The sequence below is a fragment of the Microtus pennsylvanicus genome, chromosome 1, assembly GCF_037038515.1.
Source record: "Microtus pennsylvanicus isolate mMicPen1 chromosome 1, mMicPen1.hap1, whole genome shotgun sequence".
In the NCBI taxonomy this organism is placed as follows: Eukaryota; Metazoa; Chordata; class Mammalia; order Rodentia; family Cricetidae; genus Microtus; species Microtus pennsylvanicus.
In genome coordinates this window covers 151303976-151325153 of record NC_134579.1, presented here as the reverse complement: position 1 = coordinate 151325153, position 21178 = coordinate 151303976, and the positions used below count along the sequence as shown (strand labels likewise).

Here is a 21178-nt window from a genome sequence, read left to right as displayed (position 1 = left end):
AGACATCTCACCAGTTCAATTAATTAATTAATTATGTGTACCGCTGCATCTTTGTGGATGTCAAAGGGCAGTTTTCAGAAGTCAGTTCTTCCCTTCCACTGTGAGTTCTGGGGACTAGACTCATGTCAACAGGCTTGGCAGCAAGTACCTTTACTGACCTCATGTAGTCCAGGCTGGCTTCGGCTTTGAATGTGAAGCTAAGGATGACCTTATATTTTTGATCCTTTTGTCCCCACCTCCTGAGTCCTGTGGTTATAGGTGTGCCCACAATGCCTGGTTTATACAGTGCTGGGGATTGAACCTGGGTCTTCATGCATGCTAGGCAAGCAGTCTGCCCTCCTAGCTCCATCCTAGCCCCTGTCCTGTTGTTGCTGTTGTTTTCTGTTTTGAGGCAGGGGCTCTCTGAGTGTCTCAGACTAGCCTTGAATGTGTGGCAGTCTACCTGCCTCAGCCTCCCTGGTGCTGGGATATCAGGCAGGGGCCACCAAGCACAGCCTCAATTTGAAGTTCTGTTCCCATAAGCTCCTCTGAGGGCTGTGAGATGCCTCAGCATGTGAAGGAATCTCCACCAAGCCTGACTGACGGCCAGAGTTCAGTCCCAGAAACCCACATGATGCAAGGACAGAACTCACTGCCACAAGCTGCTGTCTGACCGCCATGTGCATGCATGTGTGGTGTTTGTGCAAGAACACACACACACACTTAGTAAATAAAAATATTTTAAAATGTTTGGGTTTTGTCTTTTTCTCCAAGATTTTTTTTAAAATTATGTCTATCTGTCTGTCTGTCTGTTTGTGGGTTTGTACCACTGAACCACACCTTCAGGCCCTCGCTGGGGGATTCCATGCCCACAGCAGGCCTGACTTCCCTCATAGAAGGACAAACGAGAGTAACCTGTAAGCTAAAATAAATCCTTCCTCCCTAAGCTGCTTTAGGGGGTTGTCATAGCAACAGAAGGAAACCAGAACAGAAAGTCCTTCAGTTGACCGGAAAAGACTTCTGGTTCCCTCATCCTCACAGCCTCTCAGGGATACATTAAGTAGTCTCTCCAGGGACAGGACACAATGCGCCTGTCACCTACACTCATGCACACGCCACAAACCAAGACTATGTGTGTATGCAGATGGGGCGCATTTCCTCAATAAGGGTTTCCTACTGAGGGAAAGGGTAAGGCAAACATTAGAAATCAGAGCCCTTATGTTTATGTGGTACTTACAATAGAACCCAGGAGCTGGAAAGATGGCTCAGAGGTTAACAGCACGTAAAAGCTCTCCCCAAGGACCAGAGTTCAATTCCTACATCCACGTTGGGTGTCTACCAATCACTTGTAACTCCAGATCCTGGAACTCTGATGCCTCTTGCCTTCTTGAGTGACTGTACACACTCACATAGAGACACAAATACTTACACATGATAAAAGTAATTAAAACTAATCTTTAAAATCTTTAAAAAAAGAGAAAATATAGCCCAGCCCCTCCCCCCCCAGGAGACTCTACCACTTGACCACTTCCTGGCCCATCAATGGTGGATTCTAGGCAGGCACTCTACCACTGAGCCACACTCCAGCCCCTCACTGGGGGATTCTAGGCAGGGGCTCTACCACTGAACCACACCCCAGCCCCTCACTGGGGGATTCTAGGCAGGGGCTCTACCACTGAGCCACACCCCAGCCCCTCACTGGGGGATTCTAGGCAGGGGCTCTACCACTGAGCCACACCCCAGCCCCTCACTGGGGGATTCTAGGCAGGGGCTCTACCACTGAGCCACACCCCAGCCCCTCACTGCGGGATCTAGGCAGGGGTTCTACCACTGAGCCACATCCCAGCCCCTCACTGGGGGATTCTAGGCAGGCACTCTTCTGCTAAATCATGCTCCTTAGAATGCATTTACTTTTATCTTTTTAATTTTATTAATAAAATTTATTTATTCTATGTGTTTTTCACATCATGAATTTGATCCTATTCTTTCCCCAGCCCTTTGCATCAGGCTCTGCCCTTTGACCTTTTATCATAAGACAAGCTTTACTAAGTTGTCCAGGCCCTTGGCAGACCTTGAATTTTCAATTCTCCTGCCTTAGCCTCAGAATTACAGGCCAATGGTTAGCCGGTTGCTGTGTAAAGAATGAAGTTCTCTTGTATTCAGGCAGACATAGTCCTCTGATAACCAGCTCCTGTTTCATGACTCCACCCTCCCTGGTAACCAGCCCTAGCTCCCCTTACCTAGAAACTTGATTTTTCTCCTATGGCAGGAACTCGTGTGAGAGGTCAGAGGTGATGAAAGTGTCAAGGGTCAATGAAGAATGGATAAGGAAAATGTGGTACATTTACACAATGGAGTACTACACAGCCGAAAAAATAACAACATCTTAAAATTTACAGGCAAATGGATGGAGCTAGAAAACATCATTTTGAGTGAGGTAACCCAGACCCAGAAAGACAATTATCATATCTACTCACAAATAAGTGGGGTTTTTTTGGGTTTTTTTTTGTTTAAATTATAGCAGAATTCTTTTATTTATTTATTTATTATGGATACAATATTCTGTTTTGTATATATGCCTGCAGGCCAAAAGAGGGTACCAGATCTCATTAAAGATGATTGTAAGCCACCGTGTGGTTGCTGGGAATCGAACTTGAGTCCTTTGGAAGAGCACGCAATGCTCTTAACCGCTGAGCCATCTCTCCAGCCCCCTCATAGGTGGTTTTTAAACATAAAGCAAAGAAAACCAGCCTACAAACCACAATCCCAGAGAACCTAGACAACAATGAGAACCCTAAGAGAGACATACATGGATCTAATCTACATGGGAAGTAGAAAAAGACAAGATCTCCTGAGTAAATTGGGAGCAGGGGGACCTTGGGAGGGAAGAGGCAAGGAAGGGAGCAGAGAAAGATGTAGAGCTCAATTATTTTATATATATTTATTTATGTATATATATATATATAATATATACATAAATAAATGAAAGTGTCAAGGGTCAGCAGCCACACACCAAGGCCCTATGTGAATGAGGAAAATTCCACCTCCTGGATACAGTGAACCAAGGTGTTCACCGAGCCAAAACTGAGAGGGTGATGATCAGTCCCGCTGGAGGCCCTCCATGGCTGGATGAGCAGGCACGGGATGGAAAGGCTTCTTCAGGGAGGGATTCCTCAGGTGAGCTGTCCAGGGAGACATTTGCAGCCTCCACCCCAGGCTGTCTGAGTCAGGTTTGCTAGGGGTGGGAGCCTCGCTTGACTTTGGGAGCCAAAGCTACAGTTTAGAGAGAGGGAGGAGAAAGGAGGAAGAGCTCTTTGCACTGGAATGAGGGTGGAGGGTCAGGTTTCAGTGTTGTCTGGACTACATACAACCAGGAGTAGTTGTGGGCAGGAGGACTGGAGGGTGGGACAGTGGGTGGATTCCTCTGCAGTTCTTCAAAGAGAAGCAAGGCTCAGCCTTCCTCCCTCAGACCCAGGAATTCAGGCCCTAGACCCCTCCCTGAGACCCAGGAGTCAGCCCCAGCCCTCCTCCCTCAGACCCAGGAGTCAGCCACAGCCCTCCTCCCTCAGACCCAGGAGTCAGCCCCAGCCCTCCTCCCTCACCAACCCCAGCAAAGACCCTGTGGTAGGTTGGGATTTGGAGTTCAAGGAACAGGGAAATTCTCTGTTCAAACTCAGAGGAGGAAGAAGTAAGGTCAGATCTGAAAGATGCCAGCTTTTATGGAAGAAGAATCCAGGAACCAAATGTGATTAGGGTCCCTGAATTGAGGCGACACTGTGGGGGCCAAGTACACAGCAGGGAGAGCCTTGTCAGTCTCCTCCATGGTCCATAGTGGGTGAATAAGACCAGATGGGAACCACAGAGTGAAGGAGGGGAGAGGCGAGAAGTTGCCCCCTCATCTGCTTCCTGGGTTTTGCAGACTTCAAATCTGACATTCCATCCACTAACTGGCAACCAACGTACACAAGGGTCTTCTAGCTTAACATGGGCAGGTGAGATGGCCCAGTGAGTAAAGACGCTTGGCATAGAGCCTGATAACTTGACATCAACCCCCAAAAGCCACCTCCACAGTGGAAGGAGAGAACTGACTACACATGTTATTCTCTGACCTTCACACACACACCATCATGTGCACACACACACTCACACACACACGCACTCGCGTGCACAGCCGACATTACTTAATATGGTGCTCTCCAGTTCCACTGATTTTCTCACAAATGACATGACACCATTTCTTCTTTGTGGCTAAATAGTACTCCACTGTATATGTGTATCACATTTTCCTTATCCATTCAACCATTGTAGGCACCTAAGCTGATTCCACAATGTGACTCTTACAAATACTGTTTGGCCTAATACCTGAAGATGCTGGTCCTCAGTTTCCTCATCTTGATAAAGACACACACCCATCATGGGTTTGGGGAAGACATAATGTGTGCAGCTTAGCCACTGAGGACCGTGGAACAAGATACCTGAGAAAGGTGTCTGTGCCCATTCCAGGCGTGTGCCGGGGAGGCTGGGCTGTTAGTTCAGGTCTAGGCTTTGTTGTTACCACCATTGTTTGAGCCTATTGTAGACCAGGCTAGCCTCAGACTCACTATGTATCTGAGGATGCCCTTGAACTCATGGTCTTTCTGCTTCCACCTTCTCTGTACTGGGTCACACATCACATTTATGTGATGCTGGGGACTGGACCCCTTCATGTGTGCTAGGCAAGCACTGTACTGACGGAACTGCATTCCCAGACAGGGTCTCACACTGTAGCCCAGCCTGGCCTTGAACTTACTACATAGCCTAGGCTGACCTCAAACTCAACACAGTCCTCCTGCCTCAGCCTCCAAGCTGGTGCTACAGGAGTGAGCCACCACATCCGGCCTCGTCAGTGGTTCTCAGCCTGTGGGTTGTGACATCAGATATTTACATTATGATTCATAGCGGTGGCAAAATCACAGTTAGGAAGTAGCAACAAAATAATTTTATGGTTGGGGGTCACCACAACATGAGGAACTGTGTTAAAGGTTCACATGAGACAAGTCTTATCCCTCAGCTCCGTAGGGATGACTGAGGGAAATTTTCCAAGGAAGATGGAAGAGGGTAGGTGGAGTCTGAAGCCAGGGCAGCCGTGGCTGTGTGTCCTGAGAGGCAGGACACATGGTGGCCCTAGAGACGCAGTTAGTGTTTGATCTCCTTCACACACACACACACACACACACACACACACACACACACACACACACGACACAGATTCTTGGTGACCTAGCTGTGAGAACAAGTGGCCCAACCACTCCACGCCTTAGCTTCCTTACTAGTCAGTCAATAGGAAATCCAACCTCTACCCCACCCCCAGCGCCAAGGAGGACTCAAAGATATATTTAAGGAGGAGTTTTTAGCTCAGATGTGCGAACAAGTGTGACAGCAAATTGCTGTTGTTATTCTGTTGTTACAGCAGACACACATAATTTCCGGGATCCCCTGCAGCCAGCCCAGCCCCCGCACTTGAGACTGTGTGCCAACCCCGCCCCAGCCACCTCAGGCCAGCAGTGCCAGGTGAGCGCTCAGGTATGCAGGAGCCACAAGGCCTGGGAGGAGGCAAAGGAGGAGTCTAGAATACAAGGGAGGGCGAGCTGAAGGCTGAGAGTCAGACAGAACCAGCAGGCAGGTGAGGAAGCCTGAACACAGGAGCGAGCGGCCAGGCCAGACTACCCCGGTGTTAGGGAGGAGAGAGCTGGGGGCTGGATACCTGGATATGAGGGAGGCGAGCTGGAGCCTGGACCCCTGGGTCTGAGGGAGAAGAGCTGAGGTCTAGACACTCAGATATGAGGGATAAGGTACCTCTGGGCCCCTAGGTCTGAGCAAGGAAGGTTGGAGTCTAAATTCTTGGATCTGAGAGATGAGGTCCTCCCTGAATCCCTGGATCGGAACAAGGAGACCTGGGGTCTCAACTCTTGTATCTGAGGGAGAACGTTCTCCCTGGTCACCTGGGTCCGAGGGAAAAAGGCTGGAGCTTAGAAGTCTGGGTGTAAGAAAGGAGAGCTGAGATCTGGACTTCAGGGTCTAAAGGAGGGGGATTAGAGCCTAAACTCCTGGGTCTAAGGAAACGGAGCTGGTGACTGGCCCCCTAGGTGAGGGGAAATGACCAAATCTTGACTCCTGGGTCTAAAGGAGCCAGGCTGGGCCTGGACAACTTGGTCTGAGGGAGGAGGGCTGAGTCAGGGTCATGTCACTGAGCCAAGTCAGTAACTCACATCTTTGCGGCTCTCAGGGCACCTCCAGGAGGACAGAACACGCATCCTGCCACCATGAGCACCACCACGGGGTAAGTGCCCCCCTGCCCCTCCACCCTTCCCCCACACCTGCAAATCCTGTTTCTACAACCCAGGCTCTAGACACTCGGGAGGAATGCTCCCCTCCCTGCCCAGCCTGTGGCTCAGCACAGACAGAAGGGGTTCATTTGTAAATATGCATACTCTGCCATGGTGTGGCTCTGGCAGAGGCATGTCACCTCCTGGAACCGACCCCCTCTTCTCGATAAATGGGAATTGGGGACATATTTCGAGAGTTGATAGAATCAGGCACGCACGACAGGACTCAGCCGGCCCTCCCACGGCAGACACTCCCGCCTTTAGGAACTGCCGCGGTTCCTGTCCTTATCTTAGTATTAAAAATTGACCCTCTGCTAGAAAGGCGTGAGGACGGTGAAGACTCAGATCTCCTGGTTGGGGGCTGGGAAGATGTACAGGAAGACGAAGAGTGGCAGAAACTAAACAGTGAGCTCTCCAGCTGGGAGGTCCTCAAATGTAGCGACCTGCCCCAAGCAGGATCAGGATGAAAGGCAAGGGTCTAACTAGACTTGATTGCCTAGCGCAGACCTGCTGTTATTCTGGTAGAAATTGGGATTTAAGATATTACAGGAAGTGGGGATGTGTCTCAGCTAGGGGAGTGCTTGCCTAGCATCTATGAAATACTGGGGGAGAGGGGGTTCTAATCCACACCACCACATTAACAAGGCGTGGGCACAACATTAATCCCAGCATTCAAAGGGCAGAGGCAAGCCGATTTCTGCAAGTTCAAGGCTAGTCTGGTCTATATAGCAAGTTCCAAGCCAGCTAGGGCTACATAGTGAGATTCTGTTTCAAAACACATCTAAATAAATTAACCAGTCGTGGAGGATTATGCCTATATTCCCAGTACTTAGGATATAAAGGCAGGAGAATCAGGAGTTCAAAATCATCCTCAGCTTTGGGGCCAGCCTGGGCTACATGTGACTGTGTCTCAACAAAAAAGAAATATTGCAAGCAGTAATTTTAAGAGGAGACTGAGGACAGGAAGAGACAGGGAATAGCTTGCCTGAGAAGATCTGAACCATGGTGGAAGGGAAAGGAGATAATTCCGTGCCCACTCGGGCTACTGAAAATCATTGCATCAATTCTCATTATTAGCCGCGTGGTGGTGGCGCATGCCTTTAATCCCAGAACTCGGGAGGCAGAGGCAGGCAGATCTCTGTGAGTTCGAGGCCAGCCTGGTCTACAAGAGCTAGTTCCAGGACAGGCCTCCAAAGCTACAGAGAAACCCTGTCTCGAAAAATCAAAAAAAAAAATCTCATTTATTGAGAACTATTGTGTGCTAACCGCTGGGAATCATCATAATCAGAATAATAATAATTCTTATCGAGACTGAAGAATTCATCACCTACCAGGTCTTATTATACAACAGCCACACCAGGTCTGTACTATGTTACTGGAAGGGAAACTGAGGCTGGAAAGATTAAGTGCCCTTACCAGGGTCTTGTCGAGGTTTTCTTTTTGTGGGTTTACTTCTATTTTATTTATGTGTGTCTGTCTATCTGTCTGCCTTATGCATTTGTGCACACGAGTGTGGTGCCTGCAGGGGTCAGAAGAGGGCGCTGCATCTCCTGGAGCTGGAGTTGCCGGCAGTTGTGAGCTGCCTGATGTGGGTGTTGGGAACTGAACTTGGGTCCTCTGGAAGAGCTTGTTCTGTTTGTTTGTTTGTTTGTTTGTTTGTTTTTCAAACAGGGCATCTCTGTTTAGCCCTGGCTGTACTGGAACTCACTCTGTAGACCAGGCTGGCCTCTTACTCCCAAGTGGGATTAAAGGTGTATTCTACCACTGCCTGGCAAGAGTGTGTTCTCAACCACTCAACCATCTCTCCAGCCCTGTTTGTGTTGTTTATTTGTTTGTCTGTTTATTTGGGTTCTTTTGGTGTTGTTTTGTTTACAGGGTCTGGCCCTTCTTTATTTAGAGACAGGGTCTCACTATGTAGCTCAGGCAGGCCTCAAACTTACAGAAATCCTCCCATCTCTGTCTCCTGAGTGCTAGAATGATGAGTGTGACCTAATCACACCAGACTCTGCCCTTCTGTATTAGTCGGTGTTCTCTACAGGGACAGAACTGGTAGAATGAACACACACACTCACCACACACACACACACACACACTCACTCACCACACACACACACACACACTCACTCACCACACACACACACACACTCACTCACCACACACACACACACACACACACACTCACTCACCACACACACACACATGACTTACTGAAGTAGCTTACATGCTGTGATCTGGGTAGCCCAACAATGACTGTCTCATGACACAAAGGCCAGGAATCCAGTCATTGTTCAGTTTCCCAAACTGGAAGTGTGAGCAGTCCCTGTCTGATGCTGAAGTCACCACGAATTTCTAGAAAGCTGTTGGTTTTCTCTCTACATTAGAATCCTGAAGAAGTGTGTTCTAGTATCAATGAAGGAATGCCTCGGCAAAAGAATATATGAACCTGCCAGACAGAGCGAGGGCAAGCAGGCAAAAAGCAGGAGTTTCCTACTTCCATGTCCTTTTGTGGGGGCTTCTGTCACAGGTGTGATCCTGGGTTAGGATGGGTCTCCCACCTCAGATGATCCAACTGAGAAAATCCCTCACAGGCATGCCCAGCACCTTGGATTTAAGTTGATTCCAGATGTAGTCAAGGTGACAACCAAGATTAGCTATCTGTCTGTTGTTGGAGGAGGCTGTTTGTTCGTTCCCGGCTGCCCAGAACAGAAATAATCACACAGAAACTATATTATTTGCAATACTGTTTGGCCAATATCTTAAGCGTATTTCTGGCTAACTCTTATATCTTAAATTAGCCCATTTCTATTAATCTGTGTATCGCCACGTGGCTGTTGGCTTACCGACAAGGTTCCAGTGCATCTGTCCTACGGGCACCTCCTTGACTCCACCTTCTCTCTATATATATCTCTTTCAGTCTGGCTTTACTCTGTTAAGCCATTGGCTGAAAGCAGTTTCTTTATGAACCAATGACAATAAAACATATTCACAGCATACATCATCTCCCACATCAATCTGTCTTTTTTTAATTGTATATATCTCTGTCTTTCTGTCTCTCTCTGTGTATGTGTGTGTCTTTCTGTGTCTGTGTCTGTCTGTCTGTCTATCTGTGTGTGTCTGTCTGTGTGTGTGTGAGATCCCCTGAAGCTGGAATTACAGGTAGTTGTGAGCACCCTGGCCTGGTTGCCCAGAACCAAACCAGGATCTTCTAGAAAAGGCAACAAATTCTCTTAACCACTGAACCAACTCTCTAGCCCCACCTGCCCCATGAATTTGAACCCAGAGCCGGATATTGTAGTGTGTGCCTATATTCCCAGCACATTTGGGAGTACAGGCAGTAAGAACTGAAGTTCAAGACCATCCTCAGCTACACAGTGATTTCAAGACCCTATCTCAAAAACGCTAAAGGATTTTTAATATGTATAGAGTTCTAACCAGGGATACATAGGGAGACCCCATCTCAGGGAGAGAGGCAAAGGCAGGCAGGCAGACAGACTATTTGAAACCAGGTCTATGTAACATAGCAGTCTCTGCCCCCACACATTATCACATCATACCATCTTTTTAAACACCTGTGTTGCCCTGTTCTCACCTGAGCAAACTTTCCATGGCTCACCCTTAGCCTGGCATTCCTGCAGAATCTATCACCACCCCCATGGTTCCTCTCAACCTGTGAGTAAAGACCCCCTTTGGGGGCCAAATGACTCCTCATGGGGATCATATATCAATCAGATATCCTGTATATCAGATACTTACATTACGATTCATACCAGTAGCAAAATTACAGTTATGAAGTAACAACGAAAATAATTTTATGGTTGGAGGTCAGCACAACACGAGGAGCTACATTAAAGGGTCACAGCCTTAGGAAGGTTGAGAACCATTGCTCTAAGCCCTTATTTTTTTCTTCACCAGGCCTGAAGCTGCACCCAAACCAAGTGCCAAGTCTATCTATGGTGAGCTTGAGTGTAAAAAAGACCAAGAATGAAGGTCTTGAGAAAAGAGAGAATACAGTCTATAGTCTTGAGTCTGAGGGAGGAGGGCTGGGGCCTGGTCTCCTGGGTCAGAGGGAGGAGGCTGGTTCTGGACTCCTGGATCTGAGAGAGGAGGCTGGGGCCTGGGCTCCTGGATCTGAGGGAGGAGGCTGGTTCTAGACTCCTGGATCTGAGAGAGGAGGCTGGGGCCTGGGCTCCTGGGTCTGAGGGAGGAGGGCTGGGGCCTGGTCTCCTGGGTCTGAGGGAGGAGGCTGGGGATAGACTCCTGGTCTGAGGGAGGATGGACTGGACTCCTGATCTGAGGGAGGAGGCTGGGGCCTGGGCTCCTGGGTCTGAGGGAGGAGGGCTGGGGCCTGGTCTCCTGGGTCTGAGGGAGGAGACTGGGGATAGACTCCTGATCTGAGGGAGGAGGGCTGAGGTCTGGATCTAAGAGACAATGCTGAAGTCTGACTCTAGATGTACTTTCCCCTCCCTGCCCTTAGAACAGAGGAAACGTTACTCCACTGTGGTTATGGCCGACGTGTCCCAGTATCATGTCAATGTGAGTCTGTGTTTTCCTAAGAAATCTCTTGGGGATGGTCCATCAAGCAGAAAGGACTCTAGGGCCCAGCAGTGCTGGCACATGCATTTAATCCCAGTACTTGGGAGGCAGAGGCAGGCAGATCTCAGGGTTGGAGGCTAGCCTGGTCTGCAAAGCAAGTTCAAGGAAAACCAGGACTGATATATAGAGAAACCTTGTCTCAGAAAACCAACGACCGAGAAAGGGAGAGAGACTCTAGGGAAACTCAGCCGTCTCTCCCTCTGGATGTCCCTCCTCATTACCTGGGACTGAATCAGTTCCATCTAATCTTCCTCTGAGCTGTTCCCGGTGCTGGATGTAGGGACAAATCAGCCACAGTTCTGTATGGCAGTTTCTGAGAGGCCCCACAAGAGGGTGTGGAATACTGTCATACAGAGCAGAGGAAGCCCTTATAAGGGAGTTAGTCCTTATTATTCCCTTCCCTTGAGGGGCCTCCAGTCTTGGTAAGAAGATGGCCGAACTAGAAGGACCTCTACTGAGTGCTGGCCCCTGAAGGAGCCCTGGTGGCTTGGAGGCTGGTTTTTGTTTGGTTGTTTGGGTTGGTTTTGTTTTGCTTTTTTCTTTTTTTGGGGGGGGGTGTTATTTTGTTGGGTGTTTTGTTTTGCTTTGTTTCCGAAACAAGGTTTCTCTGTGTAACAGCTGTCCTGGAACTAGTTCTGTAGACCAGGTTGGCTTTGAATTTACAGAGACCCACCTGCCTCTGCCTCCCGAGTGCTGGGATTAAAGGCATGCGCCGCCACTACCCAGCTTGTTTTGTTGGTTTGTTTTGTTTTTTGATGTCTTCTGGGTCTGAAGGAAGAGGGCTGGAGCCTGCACTGGTTCTCTGGGAGGAGGACTGAGGTCTGGACTCAAGGCTCTGAGGGAAAGGATTCTGGGAGACGTGTGGTTTGAACTGGAAGTCACCTCCAGAGGCGCTTAGCCCACCCAGCACCAGGCTGCCATTGCCTGGGACTCACTGCGTTCTTTGTCTCCTGCAGCACCTGGTCACCTTCTGCTTGGGGGAGGAGGATGGCGTGCACACGGTGGAAGATGCTTCCAGGAAGCTGGCCGTCATGGACAGCCAGGGGCGCGTCTGGGCACAGGAGATGCTACTGAGAGTGTCACCTGGCCATGTCACTCTGCTTGACCCGGTCTCCAAGGTGTCAGGGGACATGCGGGTAGAAAGAGCGATGGGGGCTGGGATATGAGTGTGAATCTTGGCTCCTACGCGTTCTTCCCCCGGGAACTTTGGCAAGCTGTCTTTTGCAACCTCACCTATTAAACAGGTGTTATTTCTAGGACCCTAAACTCTTGAAGTTGTCTTGTCCCAGCTCCTGGGCACAGTTGAAGAAGTATCAGGAGTCTATACTTCCGTTTACCTTTCTGTCCCATCCTGCAGGAGGAACTAGAATCATATCCACTTGACGCCATCGTACGCTGCGATACGGTGGTACCCCGCGGCCGGAGCCGCTCGCTGCTGCTCCTGGTGTGCCAAGAGCCAGAGCGTGCACAGCCAGATGTCCATTTCTTCCAAGGCCTGCTCCTCGGGGTGAGTGGGCGTGACTCCATGTGGCTTTCTTTTGGGGCGGAGTCTGGGGCGGGGATTTCTTGTTTGGGGGCGGGGCCTAGGAAAGCGAGTCTGGGAGGTAGCTCGGTTTGAGGACAGATTGAACTCTGAACCAAGACTGAACGCAATGATGGGAAGAAGATGCAGGCGAAAGGCTGTGATACTCTGAGGCCTTGAGAAAAACCTGGGAAGATAGTCTGGGGATCGGATAGAACCAAGATGAGGGTCCGTGGTGTCCGTCCAAGATACCAGGAAGCAGGGTGCTAACTACAGGAGAGAGGTCTGGGCGGACAGTGGGTGGGACGCAAGAGGGGAGATCTAAAAGTATAATTGACAGGCGGAGCTCATCCGGGAGGACATCCAAGGGGCTCTGCAGAACTACCGCTCCGGACGCGGGGAACGCAGGGCGGCAGCGCTCAGGTGAGGAGGAGGAAGAAGAGATGCAGAACTGCTCTGGAAAACATTCTCCCGTCTATGGGTCTAATTCTCCTCAACTAAGAAATGAGCTTGATATGAATAACCTAGAGTGTTGAATGTGGTCACAAGTTAGCCTTGGTCAGGTCTGACCTGTACCTCCCAGACAAGGTGACCCCTCGCCCCTTCTCAAGACCTGTCTTGGTCTTTGGTTTATCCGTCTGCGTATCCAATTCCTCACTATAAAACGCCCGGCCCACGTTTGACCACGTGTCTCTCTCCCTGGTACCATTGGTTGGCCCAGCCTCAGTTTCCCCCTTCTTACTAAGCAGGGCAACGCAGGAGGAGCTCCAACGTGGCGCCTCTCCCGCTGCGGAGACCCCGCCCTTACAGCGTCGTCCGTCAGTCCGCGCGGTGATCAGCGCAGTGGAACCGTCCACGGGCCGTGGGCGACCCCAAGTGGAGCCAATTCCAGAGACGGGGGAAGCGGGGAGACCCGGCCCAGCTCGCACTACCACGAGCAACGCTATCCCTACCTCCCCGGACCTGGGCCCGCGGGGTCCTGAGCTGGCGGGTCTGCAAGCGGAGCGGGACGTGGTGAGCGTGCATGAGAGGCACCAGGTTGGGGCGGAAAACGAGTCCCGCGACGATCAAGAAGGCCTGGGGCTAGGGTGCGAGATTCAGGAACGTGGCTCTTCTAGGTGTGACAGCTGCATAGGTGCTGAGCTCCGGGGTAGGGCTTAGTTCTAGGCCTGTCGCTGGAGACTGGGTATAGACCACCCACTGCCCCAGTTATAGGCGTGGCCTGACGAAAGAGGTGTGTCAGGAGCTCAGATTGGAAGGCCTGGACCTAGACCAGCATCGAGACTCTGAAACTTTTGCTCCTCTTGCGTATGGCAGGATATCCTGAACCACGTGTTCGACGACGTGGAGAGCTTCGTATCCAGACTGCAAAAGTCAGCAGAGGCTGCCCGGGTTTTGGAGCACCGCGAGCGCGGCCGCAGGACACGACGCCGAGCTGCCGGAGGTAAGGGGCATTTATGGCTAACGGAGCCACACCTTGCTAGATGATGCCCAAATATCCTCTCTCCCTGGAGTCTCCGACCACCAGCCAGGTCTGACTTCCTAAGGCCATCTGTTCGGGTGCTTATTCCTTTGGAACTATTATCTATCTAATGCTGTCTGGTTGTCCCCTCCACCTCACGTGCTCCCCACCCACAGAGGGCCTGCTGACGCTGAGGGCCAAGCCACCCACCGAGGCTGAATACACCGACGTGATTCAGAAAATTAAATATGCCTTCAGTCTGCTGGTGAGGACGCATCCATTGCTGGGCATCGATGGGGTGAGGGCCCTACGACTCTGACCCATCCACCATTTGTGCACTGATATTAAATGACCTCCCTCCATCCAGGCCCGACTGCGGGGCAACATCGCCAACCCCTCCTCTCCAGAGCTGCTGCACTTTCTGTTCGGACCTCTGCAGATGGTGAGACTCATTCCCAGCCCTCAGGGCCCCCCTCCCCCCCCGTTTTGGAAGGATTGGGGTTAGACTTCAAGAATGTCGTGTTGGCATGCTCCCTCCTGTTGGCCTGGTAGATTGTGAACACGTCAGGTGGCCCTGAGTTCGCGAGCCGCGTGAGACGACCACACCTGACCTTGGAGGCTGTGGCGCTGCTCCGTGACAATGTGACTCCTCGCGAAAATGCACTGTGGACTTCTTTGGGGGACTCCTGGACCCGCCCAGGGTGAGAGGGGAAAGCAGAGTATAGAGGCGGGACTTGACGGACAGGATGCTGCTAAATAAATTGAGGAGGGGGTGGGATTTAGGGTAAATGCCAGGATCCAATTGGAGAAAAGGCTTGAGATTAGCGTGAAGGAAAGGTTTACGCTCTAACCAGTCTGATTGAAGCAAAAGGTGGGGTCTTGGAGAATTTAGAGATGGACTACAAGGCAAGGAGGGGTGCTTATGTGAGTGGGACCCAGCTACATGGAAACATCGAGTGTGTGGAAGGTGTGTCCTATAGGTTCCGAGTGGGAGGGAATCTGAGCTTGGAGGCTTAACCGCAGAAGCAGAGTTGGAGACCTGGAGAGACCAGGAGTGGGTCAAAGGGCAAGGAAGATTGATACAAGTGTTCAGAAAGTAGCTAGACGCTTGGGCTTGGTACCACACACCTGTAATCCCAGTATTGGGGAAGTGGTGCCAGAGGATCAGAAGTTTAAGGTTGCCCTCCACCAGAAGCCAAGATTGAGACCCTGGCCCAAAAACGGCAGTGCAGGAAGTACAGGAGGTGTGAGCTTCTGCAGTTTTATCCCAGAACTTATTATCTAAATGTGAACAGAGAGAATTGCCTACACAGAATTGTCCTCTGGTTTTCACATGTGCTCCCCCACCCCCACACACTACAGTAATAAGCAAATGGATAACTGTTTCATGTAATCAAACACTTAGGAAATAGAATCGGGAGACTATCTGCAAGCCAGACTAGTCAAGGCCAGACTAGATAGCTGTCTCCAGGCTAGCCAGGGCTGTCTATCAAGACTGTCCCAATCCTCCACCCACCCACCCCCCAAATAGGAAATGATTTTGACTTCAGAGGCTGGAGGAGGAAGGAGAGTGGAATCAGGTAATTGATGGGTGCTTAAGAGAACAAACTGCTCTTCCGAAGAATCTAGGTTCGATTCCCAGCACCCACATAGTGGCTCACAGCTGTCTGTAGGTCCAGTTCCAGAGAATCTGATGCCTTCTTCTGCCTTCCATGGGTACCAGGCACACACGGGATTCACACTTGTGTACATGCAAGCAAACCAGCATACACATACATTTTTTCTAAATTTTTTAACAAGGAAATATTGTCCCTGCCTGGACAGATGGCTCAGAGCTTAAGAGCAATGGTTGCTCTCCCAGAGGTCCTGAGTTCAATTCCTAGCAACCACATGGTAGCTCATAACCATCTATAATGAGATCTGGTGCCCCCTTCTGGCAGCAGGTGTACATGCAGGTAGAACACTGTACATGAGAAATAAAATCTTGGGGGAAAAAAGTTGGTTTTCAAAAAAAAAAACTAAGAAAGAAATATAATGTCCTAGTGGGGTTTCGAAGGTGGAAGCAGACAAAGAAAGATGGAGTTTAGAATCTTAAAAATAGAGCCAGGTTTACAGGAAGAGAGAAATTTATGAACTAATGCCCCTGGCTTAGTCTGGCCTGACCTTTGGCCACGTCTCTGGTCACAGGGTGGAGCTGCCCCCGGAAGAAGGGTCTCCATACAGTCCCGAATTCTACAGCGGCTGGGAACCTCCAGCCACTGACCCTCAGGGCCGCGCCTGGGAAGACCCAGTGGAAAAACAGCTGCAACATGAGAAGCGGCGCAGGCAGGTGAGGCAGAGCTGCCAGGGAAGCACTAAGTTTCCCCTTTCCGCACAAGGGTGAGCAGGAAATCTGAGGTCCAGCCTGCCTGACCCCACGCTCTCTTACTTCCCACAGCAAAGCGCCCCTCAGATCGCTGTCAATGGGTGAGTGTCAGGGCGGCCAGGGGTGGGGCTGGGAGGACTGAGTCCCGGGGTCACCCGGCGCTGACTCCGACTCTCCCCTTCTCTTTTCTTGTCTTTTTTTTACCCCCTCTGTCTTCCCGGCTCTTTGCAGGTGGGTGAGGTGGTGAGGAGGCGGGGCTGGGGTTAGGGTGGGGTAGGAGCCAGGAGGGAGGGGGGAGGAGCCCAGAGTTCTGGGTCCAAGGGAAGAGGGAATGGAGGCTTAGGTTCTTAAAGCTAAGAGAGTAAGGTGCTGGAAGTGGGTGTGACTAAGGGCTAGGACCCCAGTGTCCTCAAAAGACTGAAAAGGTGTCCTAGGACCTGGGAAAGCACCATACTTGAATCCCCAGAGCACTGGCTGTTAGAGAAAAGATGGAGACCTAAAAGCAAGGTTAGGACTTCCAAGAAGATGGATACATGTCTGAGGAAACTTAGAAAGTGCTGGCATCTCTGGGCCACTAACAGGGTGGGGCTTCTGACTTCCTAAGGCTTTAAGGAGTATCACCTACTGGGCACAAACGGGAATGCTTGCAGGGCTAAAAGGGGCAGAGGAAATTGAAGGCCAAGACCTGGACTCCTGCCTACTTCCCTGGGAAGGAAAGAACTAGGGGCCTAAATTTATAGTTCTACCAAACTGTGGAAGCTGAGGGCTGTAGGTCCAAGGGAGGAAGTGATGGAGAGGGGTCACAACTCTAGGGTTCTTTGGCAAATAGGGGTCAGGAGTGAAGGGAGTGGATGTGGGTTGAGTACAAAATTATAGAACTGGAGGAGACGAATGGGGGTCTAGGTGAGAGCCCCAGCAAAGGGTCTCAGCAGGGACGGCATACTGGGAGCTGTCAGTCCCACACATGGGGCGCCGAGGCCCTGAAGAGTCCCCTTCTCCCTTGTACAGGTAGGCCTGATCCGGGATGAGGTCTGTCTTGCTGGGGGGGGCCATAGCCAACCATCCCCCAGGCTGCCTGGTGCCACAGGACCCTCGCCTCTGTCTGTCTGCTTCTGAGTCTCGGGCTCGGTGCCGCCAGCTTTTTACTCACCTTCTCTGACTGTAACTTCTTTGCCTGGAAAGTGAGGAGTCTCTGGTGCTGTAAGGGGCTTGCAAAGAGCTCAGAGCTGTGCTTCATCTTGAGTTCAACTCAGGCTGTGTGCAGCACAGTTCAGAGTGACCCTGACAGGGGCAGCCTGGGGCCAGCTCAGTCACACCTTTCTCTCCTGTGGTGGCCTTTACCACACTATGCCTCGGTTCCCTCCCTATAAAAAGTGAAATAATGGCCATACTCTGATGATGCAGGCCTGTAATCCCAGTGACTCAGAAGCACAAAGCAGGGGGGATCAAAAGTTCAAGGCCTACTTGAACCACAGAGAAAGCTTCAAAGACCAGCCTGGGTAAAGCAACAAACCCTTGCCTCAAAATAAAAAATAAATAGAATAGAAAGCAATCTGGGAGGGACTGGAGAAATGACTCGGTGGTCAAGAGCCCTAGCTGCTCTTCCGGAGGACCCTGCAGGCTCATTTCCCAGCACCCACATAGTAGCTCACAACCATCTGTAACTCCAGTCTCACAGGATCTCCTGGTCTCTGCAGGCACCAAGCACACAAGTTGTGCACAGACTTACATGCAGACAACACATCCATCTATGCCAGGCAGTGGTGGCGCACGCCTTTAATTCCAGCATTCAGCAGGCAGAGGCAGTTGGATCTCTGTGAGTTCGAGGCCAGCCTGGTCTACAGAACGAGTTCCAAGACAGACTCCAAAGCTACGGAGAAACCCTGTCTCAAAAAAACAAAACAATCCATACATATAAAACAACATAGAGGAGTGGGCTGTTGCTAAGTGGCAGGCATTTTCCAAGAATCTATCTGTAAAGGGTTATGGGCATAGCTCAGCAGTAGAAAGACTGCCTGTGAACCCGGTAGTGAGGGTTGGGCATATGGCTTAATGGTAGAATTTAACCAGTGAAGGGCTGTGACCGTGGCTCCCCTGTAGAGCCTTTCCTAGTATCTACTACTGAAGGACTGGGATGTGGCTCAGAGGAAAAGCGCTTGCCTAGAATCTACCACTGAGGGTCTGGGATATGGTTCAGTGGACAGTGCCTGCCTAGCATGCACAAGGCACTGATTCAATCCCCTGTACCACAAAGAAAAATAAGTTGGAGTGGGGATAATAGTGCAATCTCAGGAGAAGGAAAAAACCAAGTAGGATCCAAATTCACGGAACTACAGGAGAATGAAATCTGAACGGTGATCGGCAGGCATTGCTATGTAAGCATGAGGGTGGTTGGCTCTTGTTTGTGCCCTGCTCACTATCCTAGGGACTGATCGGCACAGACCTGCTGTTTCTAGCTGAGTCTCACCATTCTCACTGGTAAACGCAAGCAAGGGGCTGGAGAGATGGCTCAGAGGTTAAGAGTACTGACTGCTCTTCCAGAGGTCCTCAGTTCAATTCCCAGCAACCACATGGTGGCTCACAACCATCTATAATGAGACCTGGTGCCCTCTTCTGACCTGCAAAAGAACACTGTATACAAAATAAATAAATAAATATTAAAAATAAAAAAAGTTCAATTTAAAAAAACACATACAAAATTAAGAACAGAGATGCAAATGAGGAACTGGGGATGTAGCTCACATGTAAAGAACTTTGCTAGCATGCACAAGGCCCCGGGTTCAATCCCCAGCACCCCATAATGAATTAAATAGTAATCGTAATACTCAGCTGTAGCTTACTGCATGGTGCCAGGCAAGGAAATGAGCTAACTACATTCAAGCTGTGACTCCAATGTCAAGTCTATATTAACATATTAACCTGGACCTCTGCTCTGACCCCTGCTTGGCTCTAACCCCACCTCACACCAGCACCTTACAGTCCAGACCAGCAGGGCTGGCTATCTCCTTATCGCCTACCAATTTCATTCTTCCCAGTCATCAAGACCCAGAACTGGAAGCTGAGTCCCAGCTAGAAGAAAGAGCCAGAAAGTGGGTTCTGTGTAATTATGACTTCCAGGCCAGAAATAGCAGCGAACTGTCTGTCAAGCACCGAGATGTGTTGGAGGTTAGCAGTGTGGGACCTGAGACCCTGAAATTGGTCAGTTCAGTCCTAGGCATAGAACCGGGCCATGGATTTTCTTATATTCCCACCTAGGTCCTGGATGACAAGCGCAAGTGGTGGAAGGTTCGAGACCATCAGGGACAGGAGGGCTATGTACCCTATAACATCCTGACACTCCACCCTGGACCTCAGGTGCACCGCAGCCAAAGTCCTGCAGGAAACCTAGTAAGTCCACACATGCTTGATTCTTTGTGGTGAAGTGGAGGTAAGATCCTGGGTACTAAGGATGAAGGCAGAAAAAAAACAGATGTGAAGGATATTGCTTGGAAAGGGGAGTGTTCAGATGTTTGTTCCGAGGGGGCTGGAAGCCTCATCCCCCTCTCTCTTCATTCTCTTCAAGGAGACTAGTACTCCTCCTCCTCCACCCGCACCAGCTCCAGTCCCTACTCAGGTGCGGCCCCACTGGGACAGTTGCGACAGCCTCAACAATTTGGACCCCAGCGAGAAGGGTGAGTGATAGAGCGTCACTCTGGGAAGAGATCCTTGTCTTCGCGTACCTATCAGGTTCCAACCTGGGCATGCTAGAGGCTCCCAACCCTCTCACCCCAGAACCCTGAGTGCGCACTCCCTCCCTTCACGGTTTCCCTCCTGCAGAGAAATTCTCCCAGATGCTCAGTGTCAATGAGGAGCTGCAGGCTCGCCTGGCGCAGGGCCGTTCGGGTCCCAGCCGGGTAGCCCTGGGACCCCGCGCCCCGGAGCCCCAGCTCAGCCCGAGCTCTGAGGCCTCGGTGGTCCGTGCCTGGCTACAGACCAAGGGTTTTAGCTCCGGGTGAGTGGGGCTCCCCGGGACTAGTTTGCAGAGAGGGATACCTGAACTGACCGATTGGCCCAAGGGTGGGGGCGTGGAAACTATGGTGCAGGGGCAGGCCCAGGTTGCAACGCCCAAAGCCCGAGGACAGGCTCCAAAAGGAGACCACAGGGAAGTCCCATCCCCTTTCTAAACTCCCCAATCTCCAAGCCTGAAAACCCTGAGAACTCTGATTGGACAAGCAGCTAGGTGGGTGTGACGTGATTGGTGGGACTGAGGAAGTTTGAGCTGAACTGTGAAGGCCCATGCTACCTTGCTCAGGACTGTGGACGCTCTCGGCGTGCTGACCGGTGCACAGCTCTTCTCACTGCAAAAGGAAGAGTTGCGGGCGGTGTGTCCCGAGGAAGGGGCTCGAGTGTACAGTCAAGTCACCGTGCAGCGCGCGCTGCTGGAGGTGAGTGAATCCTTCGGGCCAGACGGTGGGAGGCAGGGGCGGGGTGGGGGGAATCGCCCAGGATTCACATACTCAGATCTTGATTTCTACCCCGCCCTCCAGGACAGAGAAAAAGTGTCAGAGCTGGAGGCCGTGATGGAGAAGCAAAAGAAAAAAGTGGAAGGCGAGGCCAAAACAGAAGTTATTTGATCCTTCCTGGCTCGTTCACAAAACGTAATGAGATGGCGGGGTTCCCAGCGCCCCCTAGGACCACAGTCGCAAACTCCTCCCCATCACCAGTGGCAATAGAAATCCTGAAGGATCGCCCACCCTGGCGGGCAGACTGCACTGACTGTGCTGACTGGAACCCCGACTGGTGGGAATGGGCAATGGGGCGGAGCAGACACTACCAGAGAGGCACGCCCAAAAGGCGCAGAGGGCCCTGTGCGTTGTGATGTGCTATAAACAGCCTCCTTTTTAGGCCATGTC

General features: G+C 50.9%; 1 protein-coding gene across 1 annotated transcript; it reads left to right on the top strand.

Annotated features, from left to right (window-relative positions):
• The first annotated feature begins 5573 nt into the window (after positions 1-5573).
• Positions 5574-21178, top strand: Eps8l1 (EPS8 signaling adaptor L1). The gene is made up of 20 exons (XM_075959155.1): positions 5574-5641; positions 6245-6298; positions 10257-10297; positions 10819-10877; positions 11894-12055; positions 12295-12444; positions 12800-12882; positions 13209-13473; positions 13777-13903; positions 14098-14186; positions 14289-14363; positions 14474-14622; positions 16109-16250; positions 16359-16387; positions 19322-19451; positions 19542-19673; positions 19849-19957; positions 20103-20277; positions 20578-20710; positions 20813-21178. The coding sequence occupies exons 2-20, from the start codon at positions 6282-6284 to the stop codon at positions 20897-20899; spliced, it is 2154 nt and encodes a 717-aa protein (XP_075815270.1). The 5' UTR covers positions 5574-5641; positions 6245-6281; the 3' UTR covers positions 20900-21178.